Here is a 25559-nt window from a genome sequence, read left to right as displayed (position 1 = left end):
AAATGCCATTTCTCGGGGCACATTTAAGCGCACACATTTCATGCAGTCTACTTCAATACTGAGAGATGAGTAAGTTTTTTTTAGGGGCTTACTTGGGTTTTGTTTGGTTGTTTTTAAATTGTTATTATTAATTTACCAGTAAAGGTTATTTTTTAATTTAAAAAAATGAATCTTCCCTTGAACAGTATTATTTCAGTTTTAGGGAAAAAATACAAATCTAGTCTATGAAAACTTGAAGATTTTTCAATAAAATAATTTGTGTTGCTTTTCATTGAAACATAATCCAAACCATTTTTTGCGCTATCATGCAATGGACTAAGCGTACTTCTGAGATAACACCATCAAAGTCAATACCTGAAAATATAAGGACTGTTGTACTGAATATAGCAATTATAATGTCTGTGCCACTCAACAGTGGCATCTGAAGAATTTCTACGTAATATTTCCATATCCTAACCTGTGCTACAAATCACCCGTCCTGCTTTTCCCTAAACTGACGGTGTATTTCCCAGAGGTGTGCTCATGCTTGTTTCCTCCCACTTGCACTTAAGCCACGAATGGTGAAGTTGCTTAAGCAGCTGATTTAGGAAAGAAACCCAAGTTTGACAAGACCTGCAAAGCTGTTCCAAAAGCCAGCTGTCACCAAGAAGGAAGAGTGACGCTGGTGGTCCTTCGTGTGCTCCTGCTCCTCCCGCAGACACTTCTCAGAGCACACGAGGTTCAATTCAGGGAGCTAAACTGGCACAAAACTCTTCTTGTAGGCATTTCCTGATGGCTTAGGTCCCTGCACACCACCTTATAGGATGAGACATGATCAGACGCGAGACCATTAGATGAGGTTAGCTGTAAGACCGTACCTTCAAATATCTGGAATTTGCTTGCGAAGTTCCAACAACTTCTGCCGTTAGTTCTTGCTCTACCTTTGGGCACTTGAGAAGTCTGCTGCTCCCCGGGTTTATCAGCACGCACAACGCAATTACAGCGGGCAGCCCGAAGGCGCAGCTGCGATGAAATCTCAAAGATGGTATTTCAGTGAAGAATCAAAGCATGTTTGAACTGGACAAACACAGGGAGTATAGTACACAAGAGTACTTTGAGCACAGACAGCTTTTTGCATTCCCACCTTAAAAAATTCTGTTACCAAGACCAGCATTTGTAAGGCTCTAGGTGTACAATTGTGTAACTTTTCTGCATTCAACAACCCAAGTCTTTTAAACAACTACATTAGGACTTTTCCCCTATTCTCTAACACTCTACCACACCTACCCAACCCTCCCCCAACTACGTGCCACCTTTCTGATGAGGTTCATACTGTACTTTCAGGATGCAGAGTGAGCTAAGCCCTCCCACAGCTCTCCTGTCCAATTTCCATGGGCAAAAAGGAAACCAGAAGTGCCAGCTGCATTAGTTGCTAGTTCTTCCTTCTAATTTTAGTCCAATTTTAAAAGGACGTACCCAGCCATCTGAAAGCATTCGCAGAACACCTTGCATGTCACACAGACAGTGAGAACTTTAATTTATGCAAAACTTACTTCATCTCCCATGCATAATTCCAGATTCCTTATACTCCTGCAATCCAGTGACATGAATGTCAGGCTCGAGTAAAGATTTGCTGTTAGAGTGACAGCACTAAAAGTTAGGCATCTTTAGCAGTCGAGTGAGTTACAAGACGTTTCACCTTTTGATAATAAAATACTTCCATCAATAGTGAACCTTTAACCCAAAGAATATCAATATACATCACTGAAAATAAAGTTATCTCCGAGAAACTCGGTGACAACTAAGTGGCAATATAGCAAGCCACATGAGAGCAGGAGTGAGCGCTGCAGCACCACATGTAAGAATACCCAAGACAGCTTGCTCAGATTTAGACCATGTGTCAAAAAACACATGCCCTGAGCAAACTATAGCCTGGGTATCAGAAGCAAAGATGTTCTGATGAAGCTACCCTCCCTCTACGTGTCAATATTTTACACCATATAGCCACTTACCTCATCAAGGGCAGCAGGATGTACCTTAATAAAACTGCTGAATGTTGTTTGCGATATTATCTTGCCACGACGGGAAGTTTAGAGGCTTCCACGATTTTCAGACTGAAAGCCAAGTCTTAAGTATTCCTCCCAAACCTCTCTAAATCCCTTCAAAAAACTTCTTTTGTAGAAGTCAGAAACCAAACCAAACCTACAAACACAGCAGTTTTTAGGAGATCCAAATCGGGGCCTTCCAGGCTACCAGCTGTCCACAGACCAGCTCAGCTTGTTGGCTGGGGATTCCTACTTGATTGATTTCACAGAGGCTTCCAGTGCCAGTTAAGTTTAAGAACTCCTACTAAACAGTACCCAGATCTGTACCTAGAATAAGGGAAAATGAACATTATCAAACAGAGAGACCATGCTCTCCTGGTTGCTGCTGCAGGAGGAAAGGTTGCAAATTCATGCTACTGGCTAAAAGGAACAGCCTGAGATGTACAGGTGTCTCACAGCAAGACAAAAAACAGGCAATCAGCCCAGGCACCAAAATGTCTTGCTAAAGCTTTGTTATTGTTTTCTTGTTTGTTTGTTTTTCCTTTTCTAAAAATAAGAGGAATTTTACAAAATAGCGTCACAGAAATGTCACTTTACTTCATCTTTCAATTTATATATAGAAAAAGTGTTGTTGCAACAAAAAAGCGGATGAAAATAATACATTAAAGGGCACAGATCTAACAGGATTTATTGCAGAGGATTCTTGCTTAACTAGCATAAATTTAGCAAAACCCTGTAAACTTCCAGATACTCATAAAAAGTGCAAATCCAAATCAATTCAAAGTCACAAGAAATAAAGCAGAGCCTCCCACAACATTTATCATGAGGTACTCCAGTTCTAGTTTTACTCATGCGGCATCTGACTCTCCAGAAGTACTAGTACCAGCAGTAGGAGTAATGAGAATATATACGTGCTGTAATTCTTCAAATAGTGAGGAAAAAAATATTCCTAAAAGCTGGACAAAGAACAAGGGCAATGATCCAAGTAAAAAAAGTCCTCAGATACGATCCCCTGGGCTGCACATTGCCCAGGTGATCATAATGGCTCCCACTTGCATTTTAAAGAATAAAACGCTTGGTTGCATTTAGGGTGTGAAAATAAGTTTGCTATCTCCAAATCTTAGGACTGCAGAGTCATTCGGATTGGAAGAGGGCTCAGGAGGTGATTTTGCCAAACGCCCTGCTCAAAGCAGGGTCAGCCTAGAGATCAGAGCAGGCTGCTCAGAGGTTTATCAACTGGCACTTCGAAGACCTCCAGGGATGGACAGAGCGCACTGCACTGGTGCTTCCAGCGCACTAACATCTAGCAACGCTTTACTCATCTCATCATGACACGGTTATTCCTCGTTTCCAGCCTGAATCTCTCCTGCTTTCGTGTCCGCTGTCTCATCTTCACACAATGCACCGCCAGGTGCCTGTTGCCAGCTTCTCAGTAAGCCCCTCGCTGGTATGGGGATGCTGCTATTAGGTCTCATGTAGGAGTGGGTGACACAGGTCCTCTACTGATTTGTTTTCTTGAGGACAGTACAGTAACAATAATAAATAACACAGTTTAAAAAAAAAAAATCCTCTGTATCCCCAGTGTAATCTGCTTCTGCAAAGGAAGAAAGAACGTCTGGCTGAGATGCAGAAACTTGATAACTTAAGCATTTGTTCTCCCCCCCGCCTCCACGACAGACTATCAGCCTTCCTGACATGCACTAAGCTAAAACGAATTAAACCATTCCCTTTGTCTGCTACAGCCGAAGCTTTAGGTAGAATATACCCTCAAAAAAAAAAAAAAAAAGCTCTCATCTGACCAAATTACTTTTCATCAATATTGCTTTACGAATTACAGACATGCTTTAAAGATTTTACACTTGTTAAATATTTTAGTGCGTTTAATATTACTCGAAAGTCATAAAATGATCCAAGCAAGCTAGGATGTTTTAAGATGCAGTATTTAGATGCCAGGTTTCGTTCTAAGTGTATATAATTTCATTTTCCCACCCCAAACTGAAGTCAATAAATACATCATGTATCAGCAAGCAACAAGACACACACTTTCACATGTAATCTAATCCATTATTCCTCAAACAAAAGCTATCAAAGACTTAAGGAAAGGATTGTTTTTAATAGCTTTAACATTTCTCCCTCTAGACTTTTTTTTTTATGTAGACAAGCATTATTTGTCTAGAATGTACAAAGATATAAATGCAGGCCGATAAACTGTCAAGTTCTGAAGTTGGCCAACTGGTGGTCCAGAAGCCAGAACCAGCCTCCAAACACCACCACCCTCGGAAAACTCTCTTCAGAAGCAGCGAGAGATCCACTCTGTCCCAAAAACAACTCACCGTCCCCAGATTCACACGCGGGAGGGGAGGAGCCACCTGGAAACAGGTCTCTTATTATCAGTGCAAGAGGCTTAATGAAAAAAACACAACACCAAGCACACCTGCATCACAGCAGAACGAGTCTCCCCCACAGCCATCAGCAGAGAAGTTGAACGTTTAGTCATCAGAGCACTAGCTTTGACGCGAGTGCCGCTCCTGCAACGCCACCTGATCAGCCAAATTCAGCCTCCTGACAAGCTAAGGTGTAGCTACAAAATAAACCAGCAGGTTGGCTGCTCTCACAGCAAAGAAATTCACTAGTTCGCAACTCTTCATCAAAAAACATCCAGCAGAGAACTGGATGGCAGTGGTAGCGTGTACTTAGGTATAATTTAATCTTCTTAAATACAAACCATTGAGCAACGGGCGTATAACCCTGATTATCCTGTGTAAACACAAGCACTTCACCTAAATTACTAGTTCTTAGAGCAAAAATACGTGTAACCTTTCCCGAGCTTGCAAAGGGTCGAGCGATTCACTAGGCCCATATGTGCAAACTGTGAATTAGTAAAGAATTTGAGATATCACAGCCTTCGTCTCCGGTGACCACATCCCCAAAACCCCAGCTGATGTTCACCAGGCAATTTCCATAACCCAGGTTTAAGGATGAAAAAGCAATGAGCACCACCATAAAAGCTGATAGAACGCACAAGTACTGTTTCATATAAATCCTTTACCTAGAATAATTTAAATTCTTTACCTAGAATAATTTCTTCACCACACCAAAACGCACGTACATTGTCAGACGGACACTATTTAAACAACAAGCAAAGATGGACAATCTGGCAGTTCGTGTGCCAGCCCTACTCTATCTAAATTTTACTTAAGCAAGCACCTAGGCAGTTTTATCGGGCAAACTAAGTTTACAAGCCAGTTTAACTCCATTTTAGCACGGGTATTTTCCTTGTCTTCGCTGTGTCACAGTCTTCCCTTTCATAAAGGGGAGAGCCAAACCTCTAAAGCAGCAGCACTTGGGAGCTGGAATATTTGTGAAACATTCTGGGGTGGATTCACCTGGCCCCCTTAGACACTGGCATCTGAACTCTTCACCCTGGCTCTCCTGGAGCCCGATTTGTCACTTCCTCAAGTACAATTCCCAGGTAAGCTACACGAACCGTCCCCCCAGAACATCTTTTTCTTCCCATGGACTGCACAGGGAACCCAGCTCGGACACAGCCACCTACACCATAAACATCTTCAGCCATGCAGCAGGAAACCACCCTTCTATGCTTCAGATGAAAAAAAGATGTTCTGCTCGTTCAGGTCCTGCTACACGGCCCACTGTTGGCACAGTTCTCATCAGGAGGCTGGATTTTAGCGTGGGTTTTTGTTTGTTTGTTTTAAACAGCAATGCAGAAGGCCCCTTGGGAATATCGTTACCGTGAATATTTCTGAAGCACCGATAAGAAAAGAAGCCTTCCTCGAACCTTTCAGGTTTCACCCAGTCCACAGCCATAAATCACGAGCTCCGAGCCCTGCCATTCGTTTTCACTCCTTCGGTAGCTGCGTCACGTTCGCTCCGCTGAACTATTTTAAATTAGCCCAGCGCCTGCCTGGCACGGAGCCCACTCGATGCATTCGAACAGACCTCAAGAACGAAAACACAAAGAGGCAAGAAAGCCATCGTTTTGAGCCGGCGAGCTGTGTGAACTGCACGCAACTTGTTTCCGCTATTCCCTAATGGGGAAATAACACATCCTTCTTTTACCTTCGGGTTAACCGTATTTCAGCTGGAGCTTACTGTGCTAAACTTCAGCGTCGATTAAATACGCGAGAATTTTCACTTCAGGACTCAATGCACTACTTCCATATTTGGTTTTTTCTAATTTTAGAAAAGAAAGGCCTTTAGATAATAAGTTATAGATGATAACTCAAAAAATCGAGTCTAATAAGCAGTTGTGTTGCGCGTTTTATTGTCAGAAGAAAAGGAAGAGTAATATAACTCATCTGAAACTGCTTCCTTCTTCAAAAAGGGACCAGCAAAAGTTAACGTTAAAAAAAATCCTCTCAGTGAAATGGCGACGGGTTTGTCACAAGGCTCTGAAAGGTAAATTAAATTTCCTTTCCCTCGCCAAAACACAGAAAATACAGACATACCTGCACTGGATGATCGGTGCTGTCTTCCACTGGGTGAAGAAGGTTCCTTCATACGATCAATGACACTGTCAGAGAGCTGAAAAATACAACCCCCAGCCCAAACTGAGTCAGACCGCACCTTTCCTTCAACTCCGTTACCCCTCTCCCCCCACAAAAATGAAGTAAAACTTAAAAATAAAAATAAAAGAGAGCATAAAGCCACAAAATGAGATATGGCAGCAGCTAAAATGTTATCAGCAACACGCAATAAACTATTTCAACCATCCTTCCTCTGCTTTGTAGGGTGAGCACTTATCTCTGAGAGCAAAGAATGAGACCGAACAAGGTCATTTTGGCTCTCGTACCACAAGAAACTGCTATGACCAAACAGAGGATACAGGGAACGGTAAAGGAAACAACATCCCCTTGACACGTTGCTTGTAAGAAATCAGCTTTTTTGCCCTTCTCTGTTATCTGGGTACCAGAGGACCAGCACGCTGTGCAGTTGCAGAGGAGCTTCATCCCGATACAGGTCACGGCACGGAGGCCATCCACTAAGCTTGTCCTAACGCTGACACACGCACACCCTAAAGCTCTGGCGCTGATTATGGGGACTCGAACTGGGAATTCGAGTCGTGCCCGTATCAGATCTACCGTTGCCCACAATAAAAAATAAGAGAAGTTAAAAAGAATAACATGAGACTTCTTGTTTTCCAACTTTGAACCTCCTTTTGGTTTCTTCAAACGTCAACTCTATAAAAATATGCTTTTCACTGCCCATGAAGATTAATTTTCATTAGAGAATTCTTTACTAAAACTACAGCATGATGTCTCTCGCTGGTAGAAATGCGCCTTAGAAAAATTTTGCTAACATTTGCGGGCTAACATACAACTCCTAGTGTAAAATTCCTCCAGTGTAAGGTTCCTTACCTCCATCCTAAAACTCCGAACTTAACATGACAAAGCTTTATGTATGTAAACGGACCCATTTACAGACGCCCTACTGATTAACATCAGTTATTTAAATGAAGCTAAATCTTCCTAGGACCTGTGACATCATTCAGGTTACACTCCCACTATTTCAAGAGCTAGGATACCTTACAGAAATCTCAATAGCACTTCCTAGTACTCAAGCAACTGGAGCCAGCAATGAAGTAACAAATATTGTGCAGAATCACAGAACACAAGGTGTCAAAGAGGACTCACTCTGCTGTGCACACTGTGTTACTGTCACCTATTTGCCCAAGACCCTTTGATGACCAGAACAGGCAAACATTAGCGTGCTGAAAAAAGCAGGAGTTACTGCCGTCCTCTGCTGTTCACCGCTTCTCCCTGGGAGCAGCAACAAAGGGCAGCTGCTTATCGTTCCTGCTGGGAACTGCGCCGTGCCACTGATAAATTTCTATGCCACAAGGTTTTGTGGTGCGGTGTCAGGAGCTTTCTGGTACGTTACAGGTAACAGCGTGCCCTAAGTAGGGACAGAACAGGAATGCTTCTGTAGGTGCACAATCACAGAATGGCTTGGGATGGAAGGGACCTCAAAGATCATCTAGTTCCAACCCGCTGCCACAGGCAGGGACACCACAGAATACGCTGTGTGTAAGAGAACAAGGGGACAGGAGGAGCTGTGATACGCAGAGACCAGGGGAGATGAAAGCAAGTCCTAGGAGGTGCGGCTGAGGGAACTGGGGTTGTTTGGTCTGGAGAAGAGGAGGCTCAGGGGAGACCTCATTGCTCTCTGCAGCTACCTGAAAGGAAGGCGTGGGGAGCTGGGGGTCGGCCTCTTCTCACAGGTAACCAGTGATAGGACTAGAGGGAATGGCCTCAAGTTGCGCCAGGGGAGGTTCAGGTTGGAAATGAGGAGACATTTCTGCTCAGAAAGAGCAGCCAGGCATTGGGACGGGTTGCCCAGGGAGGTGGTGGAGTCACCGTCCCTGGGGGTGTTCAAGGAAAGGTTGGACGTGGTGCTTAGGGACATGATTTAGTGGGTGACATTGGTAGGGGGATGGTTGGACCTGATGATCTTGGAGGCCTTTTCCAACCTTAATGACTGTAGGACTCCAAGCAGCTCCTCCAGCCCTCCCACCACCCTCACGCTCCCTGCCTGCAGGAAACCAGAGAGGGGCCAGAGCAGCCAGCCAGCCAGCCATGGCAGGCCTCTCACTGCCCGGCGGGGGAAGCAGAGCCGTTCCCTGAGCGCCCTAAGTGACAAAACCCCTAATTAACGGGGCGGGGGGGGAGGGGAGCGACCGCCAAGGGGCAGTGACAAGAGAAGGACCGGGCAGGGCAGGGCCGGGCCGGGCCAGGTCGGGTCGCAGCGGCCCCTCAGAGGGTCCCCGTGCCCAGGGAGCCCCGCTCTCACCCGCACGCCCTTCACCACCGTGATGTTCTCGTTCTCATCCGCCTCGAAGGTGACCCGCCGGGTGCTGCCGCCGCCGCCCATCTTCGCCCGGCTGCCACCAGGCCGCGGCCCAAGGGACGGCCCCAAGGAGACTGCCCGTGCCCGCTGCCAGCCGGCCCCGCAACAAGGGCGCCCCTCGTTGGCCCGCCGCTCGCCTCGCCCCGCCCTCCGCGCTTTGAAGCCTGCACGCCATTGGCTGCGCGGTGGTAGCCATGGAAACCAGGGAAAGAGCGGGCGAGGTACCCGGAAAGAGTGAGGAAACTTTTGCGGTTTAAACATCCCGAGGGGGTCAGACTACAATTCCCAAGACGCTTAGCGCCAAGAGCGGCTGGCGGGGGGGCGGGGCGTCCGCGCAGTACCTGCTGGGTAGTGTAGTCCTCTGCAGTCCCGCGCTGGAGGAGCCGTCCTTTAGCTATGGGGCCGGGCTGAGTGTGTGGAGAAATGCCGCTGGGGCCCTCCCGGTGCCTTCTGGACCCCTCACAGCCTCTCCCGGGGGCGTGGAGGAGCGTGGTTGTGCTCCTGTCCTCGCAAAGCCAGGCCCCTGTAATGGCGCATCAGTGGGGCCCTGTGGGGTTGGTGCCTCAGGGCTGAGCTGGGGATGTGGGGCTGAGCTGACACCCCCGCCCCTTTTCCACTTCATAACGCCATAAAATTACCCTTCACATTGCACCTGTGGTCGAGTAGTCTCTTTTCCAAGAGCTGAATAATGTCAATAACACAGAATACATTTTCTTTTCAGCCCACAAGAACTGCATCGGGATGTAACCGTTCAGATAAAATCTGCTCTGTAGGTTGGGGGAGTCCGATGTCTTACCTTTACCAATTGTCAGAGTTGCAGAGGTATGCGCTGGGCAGAGGTCCGAAAAGAGGTATTCTCTAGTGGGTGACATTAGAAAAAGAAACGCATTCTGGATCCCAGTGGTGTCAGAGACATCTCTGAGTCCCTAGGTATGAGGCAAGAAATACCATTACGCAGCTGATATATATGAATATACATTGTTTTTCCTTTCACACCATCTGGCCTCTTCACTTATTTTACCCACTTACCACATCTTGTTATTAGCCCAGATATATAATGCACAGTGAACCCCGTCTTCTCCTGCGACTTCTTGACACTGGTCAGAAATATACAAATAATAATAACTAGAGTATTTGGAAAACTCTATTTTGTTTTTTTGTTTGTTTGTTTTTGTTTTTGTTTTTTTTTCCCATTCCAAATCCTTCCTCTGCTTAGCTCAAGGAAGGCTATCCTATCTGTACCGAAGTGACCTGAACCCTTCCCCTCCCTTGCAAGACGTCTGTCCCAACGTGTTGACTGCTGCTCACAATGGATTATTGCAGCTCATGTCAACTGACTCGTTTCATTTCTCTGAATAGATGTAAACATCAGGTCGGTTGCATCAACAGCGCTGCTCACGTGTCCTTGATATATTTTCAAGCAATTTTTATTTGGATGTAAAGTGTCTGTCAGACGACATTTGAGCAGTATCTGCCTTCCTTGGGGCTTAAGATATTTGCTGAAGCATTGGCTGATAGCCACTTCACTACATAATAAAAATTGCTTGAAAATATATCAGGGACATATGAGCTGTTCTCTTGAGGTACGTGACGTAATGCTTATGCCTGTTTTTATAGATGTTAAACCAGTTTCTATGAGGGGCAGTATTATAAATTCAACACCCTGGTAACTCTATACTTTTAAGGGAATAAATGGACCATGCATCTATCTGTCTTGACACTGTGTGAGCACCAGCAAGCTGAGGATATTCAATTTTTTCCTTCTGCACCAGGAATGTTTTTAGAGGGTCAAATTGTATTTATTCAGTTAGCTACACAACTGTTGTGGAAGTGCCCTTCTCCAAATCAGAATTGAGCTCTTCTAATACATTTGTCCTCTCCTCTGTTTGGAGAATTCTAAGAAAATGCTCTTGTCTTGCTGAGCAGATAGATTTCTATTTAGGAATTAAGACTTTAACAACAGCTATTTTCTACTATGGGTTTCTCTGATTGTTTTGTACGACTTGGAATTACAGAACACTATACCATATGTATAGATTGGGGCTGGGGGTGGTGTGGGGAGAGAACGTTCTTAAAGAACAAATGGGTTGAATTACATCTCAAAATTTCTTTGGGTCATTTTAATGTGTCTATAAGGTTCACTCACTGTAGAAAAAGCCAGACTGAGGTACCCCAGAATTTATGGCTCCCCTATAATAGGTGGAAATGAAAGACTTTGCTGCAGGCCAGAGCTATCTATATGTCAGAAGCTTTTCTGGTGGACTGTCAAACATATTTGAGAGCTCTTTCAAGGACATTTCTGGATGAAAAAAGTATTACAAAATAATGTTAGAAAAACATACAACACATTTGCACACCAAAAACCATTCGTTAACAACTGGCTAATAAACTCACGTTTATTTTGCAACTCTCACAAGTAATTTGTAAATAGAAAAAGAAGTTTTTCTGTGTATAACTTTAAAAGGTTTATATGTACTCATAAATAACATGCTTATTTTAAGAGTAGTGTCTATCAGTGTGGTATACAGATTTAGCTGTTATGTGGCATAGAAAAAAATAGTTTAAACTAATGCGTGCAGGCAGCAGTTATAATCAAAACATCAAAAAAGAGCTCAGAACAGAATAATTTATGCCACTACTCAGCAGTGTTAATCCATCTACAGGAGCTCTGTGCAGCCAAGTCAGGCTTCTTTTGATATGTGTGTTACCTCAAATGCCTGCATCCTAATCTTCAGTCATAGTAAAACTTTTCTGAGGTACATATGACAAAGTGGCATGCCCAAGGTCATTCAGTAAGTCAGTGCCAAAGAAACAGAACATTGGTCTTCTGTATCAGTTCTCTTCAGTGGTTACTAGAGAATACATTTCTACCAAGAAAGAAAGATAATGCAAGAGCAAAATAGCAAATAAAAATATAGCAATCAATACAAACCCATTAACTGCTGCTGATTCTTGTTTGATCTGAACCCATTTATGAATTGTGTAAGCCAAAAATCCATCTCAAACTGGTAAACTTCAAATATTTCATCGTATATCTGAAAAACAAGCAGTGTCTTATTAGGTTAAAAACATTCATTTCTTATGGTGCTGTGTGCTTTTCCACATACCCCAGACATTTTTATGGCCAGATTATAAACAGTTGATCCTTCATTAAAAAACAATGCTGTTGTTTGGTCTTGATTTGTCCTTGCCTGGACATACTCCTTTGTGGTAGAGGTATTTCTTGTACCACTTGATACTCAAGTGTTAGCTATAATGTGAAGCCACAGAGCAGTGAAGGACAGCATTGCCAGACATTCACAAACAAATAAATCCTAATGAGCCCAGGAATAAGTCGCTATTAAATTTCAGACTCTTGTCTCAAGACTTATAAAATGCCATGAAAACACTTGATAGGGGAGGTGACATATAAAGGCTCATTGCACACCTGCTGTGAGCTTTTATTCTGCCGAGGATCATCCTGCTCGGTCACTGCCACGGTAAGCATGTTGTACCGTATGACTTTACGTGGTTATCCCTTGATGGTAATCTATTGCTTAGAAATGTTCAGCATGGAAGGATTTTGATAGTACCTAGGTTACTCCTATCAGCAATGACCGTAATAGCAAAAGTCTGCAAGCTCTCCAAATCAAAATTACTCTTTCCTGTTGGATGTAACAATCCACAGTGCCTTCTGCCATAAGATGAGATTTCATCAGTAAATAATGGATCTTCCTTGCATTCCTGGTGTGCCAAATCCTGCTTCCGTTGATACTATTGGCACAGCTTTCAGTACCTGTTATAGCTGCAGGGCAAATTAAGCTAAGCCATCCCATTCTGCTAAGTGAGCTTTGCAAACACATTGAAAATGGTTATATAAAGGGCAGAACACATTCCCTTTCAGTTCCATTTCAGTCCTTGCAGAGGCTGAAGGTTCGTGGCTCATCTCAGAATCGATGCTTCAATCATTGTTTCACTTCTCACAGTCAGTGTGTTGTTCTCATTAGTTTAAGACAAGCGCGTGCTTGAATTTTGCCACATGCTCAGTAGCACCCTATCAGCAGCAGTTACCAGTTGATATCACAGGGAGAATTGTATCTGCATGGTTTGAATCATCAAGGTTAACAACCCAATCAATGAATAATGATTAATTATTATTCTTTTTCTGAGCAAAAAGTTGACTTCAATTCATCATATTCATTGCAGGAGCGAGGCTGGGTTTAGCTATGTCTGAGACAGCCCCAGGTTATGAGTGCCATCTGCAGATCACCACCACTTCCTCGAGATCAGTTCTGGAGTGCCTGGGATATTTTATTATTCTTTATTTCCCTATTGGCTGCTACACACTGCGAATTGGTTTAGGACTACGTATAAATCACCCCAGAGATCTCTGCGCTTCCACAGAGGTAGCCTGGATTCCTTGCAGCACTATCCACAGGAAGCTGTGGCAAAGCTGATTTAGTTAACGCACATCATGCAGTTTAGGACCCTCAGATTTGCCCGTGGGCTTCAAAGCTTAATATATTAATATTATGTCATATTAATATGGGATTATTTATGTCGATATACTTTTATCTGACTGGTGTGGTTCACATCAGTTGCAAGTGAGCAGCAGAATTAGTAGCCAGCCTGACTTGTCATTTCCAAGACCAGATTTGATTCATGGCCTCATTTCCTGTTTTTCCTCCCGCTGATCACAGTCTTTTTTTTTTTTTTCCTTCTCCATGGTCCATTTATTAAATGTAGAGTTAGAAACACAATTAGAATTTACTCAAGTCTATAATGTCTGAATACTAAATCTTCAGAACAATAAAAATTCTTGCCCAAACCTGTCTTATCTGGGTTGCCTGTTCAGCTGATGAACTCAGCCTTCCTCACTGACTGAATGAATAAAAAGAAGCACAAGATTCGATCAATTCCAAGCAATGATGATGTGAATTATTCCGAAATTCCCAACCACTGCAAAAAGGCCCGCAAACACAAAGGCAGAGCAACGGTATTCATTTGGCATTCTGTGTACCCTGAGGTATGAAGCTGAAAAGCAGAAGTGTCATGCATGGTGCTAAGCACCGATACAGCCAGAGAAATTGGTGAGAGGGGAAGCTGTCTCCTGCAGACCATAGGAAGGGTTCTTCTTGAGTATGTCACAGCAACACTGGATCCAATTCTGCCTCGAAAACATTTGTGCAAGACTGTTGTTGAATATTGGCAAGAATTCAGGCCTGGTTTTCAAAGGTGCCAGGTTTATATATGGTGTCCCACATCCATCCCTGGCCTCTGCCACCTTAGGAGTCACTGAGTAGAAGTTTACCTAAGCACAAGAGCAGGTACAGACATAAGGGGTAAGTAAAGAATATTTCCCTTTCTTCCCTCATCCTCTAGCACGCCACGGATTTACTTCTAAAGGGAATCCAACACTCACAAAACATATATATATATATCATTTGCAGAACTAGTTATTAGAACATTTGTTTGGGGGGAACATCTGCAATTCAGGCACAGCTGAGTATATTGCACGGGGAGCTCAGCTCACCCTGACAATACGTTTCTTAGGCAATGGTTTGCTTTCAGGCTGCTCTGCGCATTCAAGCTTCCCTCTGTGCCTGGGCAGATGAGTCACACGAAAGCATTTCTATTCTAGGTTATATTTTTGAGTTTTGTAGGGTGTGTAAATATCTTTCCCATTTACCGAGCATCTGAAAACATTTCCAAGTGTCCGGTATACCCGGAACAAATAGGTTTCTCAAATTATTTCAGAGGCAGAAAGCCTGCGGTCCCTCTTCTAGAGTGGTTCATCCATTTTATAACAACAACCTACTACTGCTTTTAGCCAACAAAATTCCTTATCTAGCCGAGCACGAGGTGTCTGTGGTGCAGCCCAGAAGAATGGTGGTGTTCAAGCCCTGCAGGTCAGTGCATGGTCACAAAAAGCACAGGTCATGGCCCGAACACAGCTCACTTCTCCCTCTAGAGGCTGGTCCTCTGCTCTTAAACTCCAATGAGCTTTACAACGTAGGCACCCAAAACCTGAACTACCTTTCTAGAAGACTCGGCATCAATTACAGAGGCAACCCAGGGCAATTGTATTCCTAAAGAAGGAATACGTGCCTAACATTAAGTGGTCTAAGTGCCTCCCTAACTAAGCCAAGCAAATGTCTGCCCTACAGAAATCAGGCTCGATTCCTGCAGACAGCTCGTGTCTTTGTGGCAATACCCTCAGAAAGTCTGCATTCATGATGCTGGCCGTGAGGACACCTAGGAGGAAAAACCTGACCACCTGGCTGTGGAATGACCTGCTCAAGATGTTGTTACACTGAAATTTGTGTTATGGCCTGTAGGAGATGAGCTAAGAGTTTATTGCTGTTAGACCAGATAATATTGGAGCAGTCTAGTAGTCCAAACTAACTGATATTTTTTTAAAAAGCCTCATCATCAGTAATGCAATTTGAATTGTTATTACAAAAAGCCCTTCTTGGTCACTCCGCCTTCTCTCTGGCGTGATGCTCACCCTGCCTGCGTCCCTCTGCATCCCAGGGCTGACAGGCTCGGGCTCCCTCAAGCACAATCAGGGAGAAGGCTGCAAGTCATCACCCTGAGGTCTTCCTTGGGAGAGTGTGATGCTCACGGCGAGGATCTTCCTCCTCACCCTTGGGCCCCCCCAGGGCTATCTCCATCCCCTCTGCCTTCTCTGCCCCCTTCCTGGTCCCCAGTGCCCATGGCAGAGCTGCCCAGTGCCCACCCGGGCACACAGAGGGTTGCTGTCCCTTGGCCATGGGATGCTTGTGTCACAGGGACACCCAGCTCAGCCCCCCGCAAGCCCAGAGCCATCCTGTGACCCTGTGGTGTTGGGTCAGTGCAAAGCCTGTGGCCTTCTCCTACTGATGGCACAAATCTGACTTAACAGGCTACAGTACCAATGTGACAGGGTCTGCAGGATGAAAATCAGACTAGCGAAAATACTTGGAAGATAGAAAAACGTGTTTGGACAGAGCTGTCTTCAACTCTGGCACAGCACAGGGCAGGACCTCACCTGGCTTCAATTTCTGAAAGCTTATAGAAAACAAAGAAGCAAAATTCAGTTTTATCTGGTTTTACTAAATTAAGATGCAATACAGAACAGAGAAGAAAGCTTTTTGTTTCTATCCTGTGTATTGTTTTTTTCCTGAATTTGTCTCTTTAATACACAGGAAGGTCTAATGGACTGCAAAAATGAATTGCTTTGTAGAGGAAATTCATACCAGAAGGTCAGACAGATTGTATCGGATGCCACAGAGATCCATGGATCCAGGTGATCATTGAACACAGGGAGTTGCCTGTCAGAGGTGGTCTGCTGCGCCAGCTTCATTGCACTTGCCTTCGTAAATACGCGAGTGGCCGGGACTGCAGCACATCGCTGGGTTCCAGCTGCTTCGCTACAAAAGCAGAAGGATTTAGTATTTAACATCAATGTCAGTAGAACCGTTTCATGACCTTCAACAGGCCTCTGCCCCCTATGGAGTTATTCATCAGAAAACTTGGCTGGGCTGTAGCATCATCTTGGCCACATTGAAGTGCCTCCCGCAGAGAGCATCAAGGGCTCAGGGACTTAGCATTGATAGTCTCTCTGGCCTCGCTCCTCTGGGGCCTGAGTCACAAGGGCTGGGAGCTGCATTTTCACAAGCAGTTTTTTGATCATTATCTATCCTTTCTGCTCTGCCTGAAGAGAGATTTGAAGTAATCTCTGTTAATATTTGACGCTTCTTCCATCATATTATTAGACGCCTCCTTCCCTCCCTCAACTCCTTTTGGTTAAAATGTACAATTGCTCTCAGGAAAACTGATATCTGATACTTTTGCATATTATTTGTGCTTCCTTAGCACCTAGGAAGACCAGCCATGGAGCAGGCCTGCACGGTGGTCAGAGTTGCAAGCAGCAGCAACAAGCAGGAGGGATAAGCGCTCCGTGAGGACCTGGAGGCTGCTTCCCTGGAGAGCTCCAAGGCTACATCCCAAGTGACATGGAAACCCTCAGCCTCAGCCCAGAGGTGATTCAGACAGCATAAAAAAGACACAAGAGAGGAAGAAGAGAGAGGAAGGATGAGAACAGAAGGCACTTTTCTGTGCAGTCATGGAGCTGGGATCTCCATGAGGGATCACATAGAGAAAAATTCAAAGGTCATACAGGATGGGACAGTCATTTACTACTTCCCAGCAAGGTAGCAAAGGAAGTCAGAAAAAATTTGAGGGTGCTTGTGTATATATACTAACATCTTCCACCCTTCTGTAATGAAAGTTTCACTATGCTCTGTCTCTTTACATATTAGTACCGTGGGGACATCCTTCTACTTCCATCCTGCTATTGACCTGTATCCCATCCCCAGTCCTTCCAGCAGACATTGGAGAAGTCATCATGTGTTGGGACATCATCTCCACTGCTACTAAAAGGGACTTCGTTTCTTTACTACAGCTTGCTCAGCACGTCCACCGTAGTCTGAAATAGCATTCTCATGCACAAAGTAAAAAACAGAAATGGTGTAGGATGTGTGCAGAACTCTTCTGAGAGGGAAGGTCGTCATTAGTAGCTTGATTTGCAGAAGAAAAAGCAACACTTAGCAGCCCTGGATATTCACTTCACTGAAACTCTTCCTATAGTCATTTCCACAGGGAAATTCATGCCAAATGAACTAGCCTCAATATTATGGTTATTTTTTGGGAGAAAAGTAAACCTTTGGTTAAATCCAATGGCCCAAGCTGCATTGGAGGAAAAAGGATCAACATCACTTTGCTAGAAACTGCCTGTAGCAAGAATTATTTCATTCTTCAAGAGATCTTAATTTCTTGTATACAAAAAGAAAATGGAGTAGCAGCCAGATTGTTTCTTTACACAATTTTCTTGAAGAATTTCCCCCAGGGAGATCATAGTTCTTTAATTGAAAAGTACCTGTATTTCTTTTATCTCATTATAGTAGCTTTAAACAAGACACAGTCTCAGGGAATCAATGGGGAAAAGTCCTCTATTTGCCATCCAGGGTATACTATTCACACTGTTTGCTTTTCCAGTAGTAAATTTTCAAAGAGGCTGTCAGCTAAGTTACTGAAGTGCCATAATAATTAAACAGGAGATTAAACAATTCAGGAGTAGAGCAACTAATGTAAGGAGATGAATTTACCTCTGCATATAGCGTGAGTGACACCAGTGATGGCATTCTGCCCCCAAAATTAGAAGTATTCTAGAAGTAGGTGTGGGACTCTGATAAGAGTCCAAGAAAAAATTCAATGCTTAAAACAAAGCTTGACAGTGAATCTACCTGACAAAAAGAATACTGATGGGTTATTTGATTAAGTGGTTTTTAAGCAGTTTCACAAAGAGAAAATATTGGAGCTTCTCAATCTAGTAGAAGAAGGTGTAACAGAAGATGGGTGTTAAAAGAAGAGACATTCAATTGGCAAAACAGATCAGCAAGGCACTGGGACAAACCCAAAGGAACGGGTAAATCCTCTGTCTCTTGCCTGAGCTTCTACAGCAATGTCTTCTTCAGACAGGCAGAAGTTATTGGTAAGTGACTGAAACTGAGCAGCAGGAGGTCAAAGTAGGTGATCCAACAATTTCCCTTGGCATTAAAAAATATACAACTGTAACTGCTAGGACTTCATAGTCATCAACTAATTTCCCTTGGCATTAAAGAACTCTGCCTGTAACTGTTAGGGCTTTGTAGTCATCAACTAATCTGCCTATTTTGGGCATGTGGGAGATCAACACAAGGAACAAACTCTTGTGCTGCTTTGGAAAGTCAGGTACCTACTCAGACCTGAGTGGGAGTATCCTATGAAGCACCAGAGTGTAATTCAGGGAACGGTACTGTGTTATTGCCTGTGTTAAGCACCTCAGCCAGTCAATGCTGAAAGTGTGACATCCAGAAATGCAAGCTGGCTGAGCCTCACATGACTCAAAGCAACCTGTCACACCAATTCCTGTCAAGTATAATTCCTTCCCCCAGAGGCCAGAGCATTCGGTATGAGCGGTTACCAGTACAGTTTGTCTGGTCCGTTGCTGAGTTTGACTCAGTCTAGCAGAGGGCACAGTGGACACATGTTGGCCCTTCTGCTCATACACCCCAGTGGCCAGAATTTTGTGCAGACACTTCTCTAGCTTCTCCAGAGGGTCATTCTGTTCAGTTTGTTGGTTTCCTTTCTGGAAGAAAGCATGCAGTCGGCTGCTTGCATTTGCAACTGAGACAGCCACAGCAAAATCCAGAGAGCTGTGTTATTTGCCAGGATGGACAGGAATGGTTGAGTCCTCTGTGAAATAGCAGATTGATTAATTATACATGACCCAAGCTGATTATTTACTCAGTAAGAGACTAACATGGGATCTTTTGTCTTGTTTTGAGTCTTGCTGGCTAATCTGTTTGATTAGGCAGCTTGTAAATAACAGGTTAATAAAATTTGGGAACGTTAAATCCAAGTGGTGAGTAAAGGGCAGCCAATGCTCACATAAAAAAGCAGTGAAAGAGCAAGATTTCATTTGAAATCAATTGAAATAGGAAATAGGTAACAAAGAGAGAAACAAAGATGATTATCTAAAATGTAGGTTGTATTTTGAAAAATCCTTAATTATCTTACAAATGCATCCACATGGCATATTGAGCCTGAAAATCCTTTTGCCCAGCTCCATCATGTGCTCCACAAGGTCTCCTACCCTAAAAAAGGGGACAAGAACTGGAGGCCCACACATTGCTCACCTGCCTTACAGTGAGGATGACTGGCAAGGACCCAAACCTTCAGGCTCGTGAGCCTGCATTCAGGCCATAGTCTGAGTATTGCCCTCCTTCTACCATAAGCGAGGACCTTTGGGCTGAAATGAAGTAGTACGAACCATAATGAATCTTCTGTCAATGCCTATCTCTTCTAGGAAAAATGAATACAGATTTTTCATTCAAACACAATTGCATGAAAGAGAATGCCGTTACATAGTCAAGCACTCAAAAGTTCAGAGACGTCGGCAAGCTCTCAGAACATCCCCTGTGCATATGCATGATGGTAGGATGTTAATTACATGATCCCATACTGTTTCTTTCCACGGGACACCTACCTTCAGTGCACAGGATAATGGTGCTCCTTTAATGAGCAGCTATGTGATATTCTGCTTTCACATTGTGGTTCTGTGTGTGGCCCTGTGCTTTCTTTTCTGCACACTATTCAATCCAGCTCTCAAGGCAGTGATTAATGCTCTCAAGGACTTCTCCATGGCAACAATCAATCTGTCATTCCCTAATTTTCAAGTGCTTTACTTTGCAACATTAACAGTGTTTTCTGTTAAAATGGTATGTGTTATGCCCCATATTTTTAATGCTAGGTTTTAGTCCTGGCTGGAAAGCTCACATTTATATATCTCTTGATTTCAGAGATTGCTGAGGTAGTAGTAGCAGGATACTTCCCACTCCATATGATGTGGTTGCCTCTGATAATTGGGAGCCACATTCAGTGATGCAGAAGGGACATTTCTGTCCTATATTTCTATTTAGTTTTAGTAAATAAATGATTGCATATGACAAAGATTGACAGGAGTTTTGGGGAGAAGAAGAAGCCAGGGCATCCATACGAATGAGGACGCCAAGAAGCAGTTGTCCTTTCAACCGTAAAGCCTATGCCCAGCAGCATGTCCTCAACAAGAGTCCTGGAGGTGCTCCACAGTCACCCAGTATGCAAATTTGCTTTCTATTTGCATTCCTTAGAGGTAACCATCAACAGATGGTGTTTTGAAACACTCATAATTTGGGCTAATAGAGTCACTGTTGCCAACTGTCCTGTCCTCCAAGCAGTGATTAGATTTATTATTATCAATAAATAGTACATAATAATGATACAAACAGTCCAAACCCTGAAGTCTTTGGTCCTAAGCACCTCCCACACTCTTCAGTACTTTGTGCTCGTAGCTTTGGATGACTAAGTGTTTTACTGCACAGAGCCAAGTCGTCCCTTCTGATCTGTGTTACCAGTCACTATGTTTTTCATACAGATCCTCATGGCATCCTCCACATAAGCTCTCACCAATGGGAATTCCATATGGTGGTTAGAGCAGAATTTGCTCATGGAGGACTCAGCCACAGAAACTTTAATCAATACTGCCATTAAATTCGCAGAGCAGAGGAGCCAAAAACTTTTGCCTGCTTTATGCATTCACATCCAGATGGCCCCTTCCAATTCTACAGAATTCAAGTGTTCATTTGAAGGGAAAAGTGAAAGTTCATCCTTTACAGTTATTGCGATAACCTTCTGTACATGGCTGGAAGGCGAGCCAATGACTTCTACCTGAGCAAATGTGTGCAGTAGAAGGCCAATCCCTGACAATAAATGAATTTCTTGTACTACTGACTGTTTGGAAACGGTACACAATATGGTGAGAAAACAGCAGAAGGTGGGAGAAAATCCAATCTAGGGCCAGTCATCAAAAAAGAGAAGAGTATAACCCTGGAAGTCACTATTCTGTAAAAGTAGCTCCTAGTCTTGGTGGAATTAAGGGGAATACTGCAAGAAAAAATGCACTCGTTGTTACCCTGCAGGTACAGGGAACAGCCAAGTGAAGGGGAAATACATGAGACTGGAGTGACAGGTGCAATACTAGAGTATAATTAAGCAAATTGTATTTCAGGACTAGAGTATTATATTATTCCAAGTGGAGAGACTGAGCTAAAGAAAGGTACAAATCACTTGCAAGGCTGTGAAGCTCCTAAGAGGCCACGAAGTTCCCTACAGTCAGCAACATGATGCAACCAGGATACATAGTCCCTCTCCCAAGGAAAGCAGTGTAATTTAAATTCTATCATATTTAGCATATGCAACATTTTTTAGGCAACTGTTTAAATAAAGACCTGCCTGCTTTTACGTTCCTGGATTGCTCTTAGTGACCAAGTGAGGCATACGGCCATTTCCTATAGTCCTGCTTCTACTTATATCCAGTCTTTAATCACACAGACCAATTTCACTGGCAGTTTTAACAGAGGAAGGGCTGATGATTTCAAAACTTGGCCCAAAACTTCAGAGCAGAAGTGGCAGTAAACATTAGTCACTGTAGCAAACTAATTTGTTTTCCATATGGCATTTTCAATGGAGTGTGGAAGATTCACAAGTGAAATAATAATTACAAATGAGGAATACTTTAAAAAAATGTTTTTCTCCCTGTGCATCACTTAAAAGTATTTTTAATTAAGTCAGTAGTTGATTATGTTGGATGTGAGAGTGGCAGCCAAATTATAGTTCGTGGGGCTTTATTCTCAGGGAAAGGTTGCTGTTAGGGGCAGTGAAATTCCTGCATCTATTCAGCCCTGAATGCTGCTGAGACGTAAGAGAGGTGAGGGAGGTGTTTAATTCCCTTTGGAAAATCAGGTGGTGAATATTTTCTTAATAACGGTGCTGTTTGTAGTAGAAAACTTTACTCAGCAAGATGAGGGCTGATATTACTGATTAAGCCAAGTCAAAGACAGATGCTTTAAGGTACCCTCAGAGTTATACCTGGCTAAGCTCAAAGCCAACTCAGTGCTGGAAATAATGCTGCAGGGCAAAACAGAATTAGCTTCATGAGATCTCAGCCCAAAGGTAACAAAAACCCTGAATAGCCTATTCGCCTTCCAAGATGTTGTTATGGGGGAAAAAATAGAGGAACGTATAACGGAGATGGAACCAAGAATTTTTTAGTCAATTAATATTTTCAAAGCCAAATATTGCAAAATTCCCAATTAATGTTTTAAAAGCTTCATCAGTAATGCAATTTGAATTGTTATTATAAAAAGCCCTTCTTGGTCACTCCGCCTTCTCTCTGGCGTGATGCTCACCCTGCCTGCGTCCCTCTGCATCCCAGGGCTGACAGGCTCGGGCTTCCTCAAGCACAATCAGGGAGAAGGCTGCAAGTCATCACCCTGAGGTCTTCCTTGGGAGAGTGTGATGCTCACGGCGAGGATCTTCCTCCTCACCCTTGGGCCCCCAGGGCTATCTCCATCCCCTCTGCCTTCTCTGCCCCCTTCCTGGTCCCCAGTGCCCATGGCAGAGCTGCCCAGTGCCCACCCGGGCACGCAGAGGGTTGCTGTCCCTTGGCCATGGGATGCTTGTGTCACAGGGACACCCAGCTCAGCCCCCAGCAAGCCCAGAGCCATCCTGTGACCCTGTGGTGTTGGGTCAGTGCAAAGCCTATGACCTTCTGCTGATGGCAAAAATAGCATTTACTGGGTTGTAGTTTCAACCCAGACTCTAGATCTCTAAGAGAATTGGATCTGGAGACTCAGTAATAAAATATAAAATGTAAAGTCGGAGGAAGGTCTAAGATCTGTTTCAGATATCAGATGCTTTTCATAGAATCACAGAATGGTTTGGGTCAGAAGAAACCTCAAAGCCCACCCAATTCCACACCCCCTGCCATGGCAGGGACACCTCCCTCAGCCCAGGCTGCCCCCAGCCCCATCCAGCCTGGCCTTGGGCACTGCCAGGGATGGGGCAGCCACAGCTCCTCTGGGCAGCCTGGGCCAGGGCCTCACCACCCTCTGAGTGAAGAATTTCTTCCCAATATCTAATCTAAATCTATCCTCTTTTAGTTTAAGACCATTCCCGCTTGCCCTATCATTATCTACCCAAGCAAAGAGTCCTTCTCCATCTTTTTTATAAGCCCCCTTTAGGTACTGAAAGGCCGCAATGAGGTCTCCCCGGAGCCTTCTCTTCTCCAGGCTGAGCACCCCCAGCTCCCTCAGCCTGGCTCCACAGCAGAGGGGCTCCAGCCCTTTGATCATTCTCCAACACCCCCAGGGCCTTCTCCTCAGGTATTCTCTCCATCCGTTCACCGCCCAGCCTGGATTTGTGCTTGGGATTGCCCCAACCCAGGTTCAGGACCTTGCACTTGGCCTTGTTGAACCTCACGAGGTTCGCACAGGCCCACCTCTCAGGCCTGCCCAGGTCCCTCTGGATGCCATCCCTTCCCACACACCTTGGTGTCATCGGCAAACTTGCTGAGGGTGCACTCGATCCCAATGTCTGTGTCACCGACAAATATGTTAAACAGCACCGGTCCCAGTACTGCCCCCTGAGGAACACCACTGGTCACTGATCTCCACCTGGACATTGAGCCATTGACCGCAACTCTATGAGTGTGACCATCCAGCCAATTCCTTACCCACCAAGTGGTCCCTCCAACAAATCCATGTCTGTCCATTTTAGAGACAAGGATATCCTGGGGGATATCACTGAATTCACAACTGCTCAAATATGATGGAGAGTGGCTTAGCATCTACATCCACCAGTTTGTGCCCAGTCCTATAAGGACATTTTTTTCTGTTGTGAGTTAGGCAGCAACTTTCTACATGTAAATGGGAATAAATAGGAGACTTATTTGCTCATACTCACTTGTAACCAAGGTATTTTACAATTTATACTCAGTCATTCATTTTCTGTCTCACAAATCAGCCTAAGGACAGTTGTCCTTTTTGATTTTCCCTGCCACAGGGAACTTGCAGAAGTGTAAGGTATTACATCCACAGATGCGTGGAAAGATTTAGACCTCATGACTTATATCTTGGTTAGTAATACAAACTCTGACTGTGCTTTTTATTTTTTTAATGCAACTCGGATCCTGGCTGTTCAGATCTCTATAGAAATTTAGACTACTTTTTTATCTCATAATGGTTGTCTAGAATATGCACAGAGCAGCCATATCAGAGCCCTGTTCTGAATGCAGAAATTCCTGACTGGAGCAGAGTGGGGCTGAATTAATGAAATGACCCTCGCTGAAAGACAGCTAAGGCCTGAAGCATCAGATCCCATGGGGGAAATGCCCACTTCTATCACATTTGCTGTTCATGGACCTCCAAACATTTTAAGGGTAAGATTTTTCAAAAAAAGCCTGCAGGAAATATAATTCTTCCTTCTCTCACTGAGGTCCTTTTGAGACATGCACACGTCAGACACATACTGGGACTATTTTTTTGGCCAAGATTATCACAGGATAGGCCATAGGCCACATTTTGCTGCAGTTGAGCATGGGGGAACATTATCTTTTTGCAGATTTGGCCACTGAGTATAAGAGGATGGTCAAGTCTCTTCCCCCAAGACTTCCCCCTTTGGTTTATATATTCGATCCACTGCCAGGATAGTATCAATTTACACTACTTTCACCTGTATGCATTTTTTGACATGGAGGGACCCAAGAAGGACACCAGGAAGATATGACACTGCTTCACCCTTGAAATGTTCTCTCTCACTCTGTTGCTGTTGCTGTAAAGGGCTTTTGGAGGTGCTGGTTTGGGATTTGAACAGGCACATCAGACCTGTAGCTAACCTCCCAGAAGTTCACCTCACAATCTGTGATTCAAAACTCAATCACCAAGAGCCACAGAGACTGTAACTAAAACAATTTTTATCACCAGTGCTCACAGCCAGGTCCATACCTTTCCATAATGACCTGGCTCTGAGGATGAAGGTGAAAGTTGCCTTGTCTCAGTCAGTTTGCTGAAAAACACCACAAAGTGGTTCATTTTCGTGCTTCGCAGTCTCCCTATTGTGATTTCAGAGGTTTATTCCTAGGATGCTGCTTATATTCTTTTATTTCTTCCTTGGCATTGTTGGTACTGACCAGGCTATGAGTTAACATCCCCAGCACCTGGTATATGTAAATCCAACCATTCTGGGGTTGCCCCTCAGTGTGCTGCCAGGTCCAGAACAGATCTGCTG

The 25559-nt window shown here is 44.1% G+C and overlaps 1 protein-coding gene and 1 long non-coding RNA gene across 3 annotated transcripts in view; both read right to left on the bottom strand.

The window, feature by feature from the left end:
* The window catches only part of CHCHD3 (coiled-coil-helix-coiled-coil-helix domain containing 3), a 150215-nt gene extending 141205 nt beyond the window's left edge, over positions 1 to 9010 (bottom strand). The window contains exons 1-2 of one of the 2 annotated variants that reach the window (XM_035566581.2): positions 8835 to 9010; positions 6494 to 6569 (exon numbers count right to left, since the gene is read on the bottom strand). In XM_035566581.2, coding sequence (XP_035422474.1) covers positions 6494 to 6569; positions 8835 to 8915 — 157 coding nt within the window. In that variant the 5' untranslated portion in view covers positions 8916 to 9010. The remainder of the gene's footprint in view (positions 1 to 6493; positions 6570 to 8834) is intronic. The other variant, XM_035566582.2, reaches the window with a different exon arrangement.
* LOC118258061 (uncharacterized) lies at positions 866 to 6438 on the bottom strand. The gene is made up of 4 exons (XR_007708945.1): positions 5824 to 6438; positions 1992 to 3618; positions 1533 to 1678; positions 866 to 1056 (listed from the first exon to the last, which is right to left on the bottom strand). It is a non-coding gene; the product is annotated as an uncharacterized LOC118258061 (long non-coding RNA).
* Positions 9011 to 25559: the final 16549 nt, after the last annotated feature.

This window comes from Cygnus atratus, chromosome 1, assembly GCF_013377495.2.
Source record: "Cygnus atratus isolate AKBS03 ecotype Queensland, Australia chromosome 1, CAtr_DNAZoo_HiC_assembly, whole genome shotgun sequence".
NCBI lineage: Eukaryota > Metazoa > Chordata > Aves > Anseriformes > Anatidae > Cygnus > Cygnus atratus.
The sequence above is the reverse complement of the archived record's forward strand: the minus strand, read 5'-3'. Positions and strand labels throughout refer to the sequence as shown.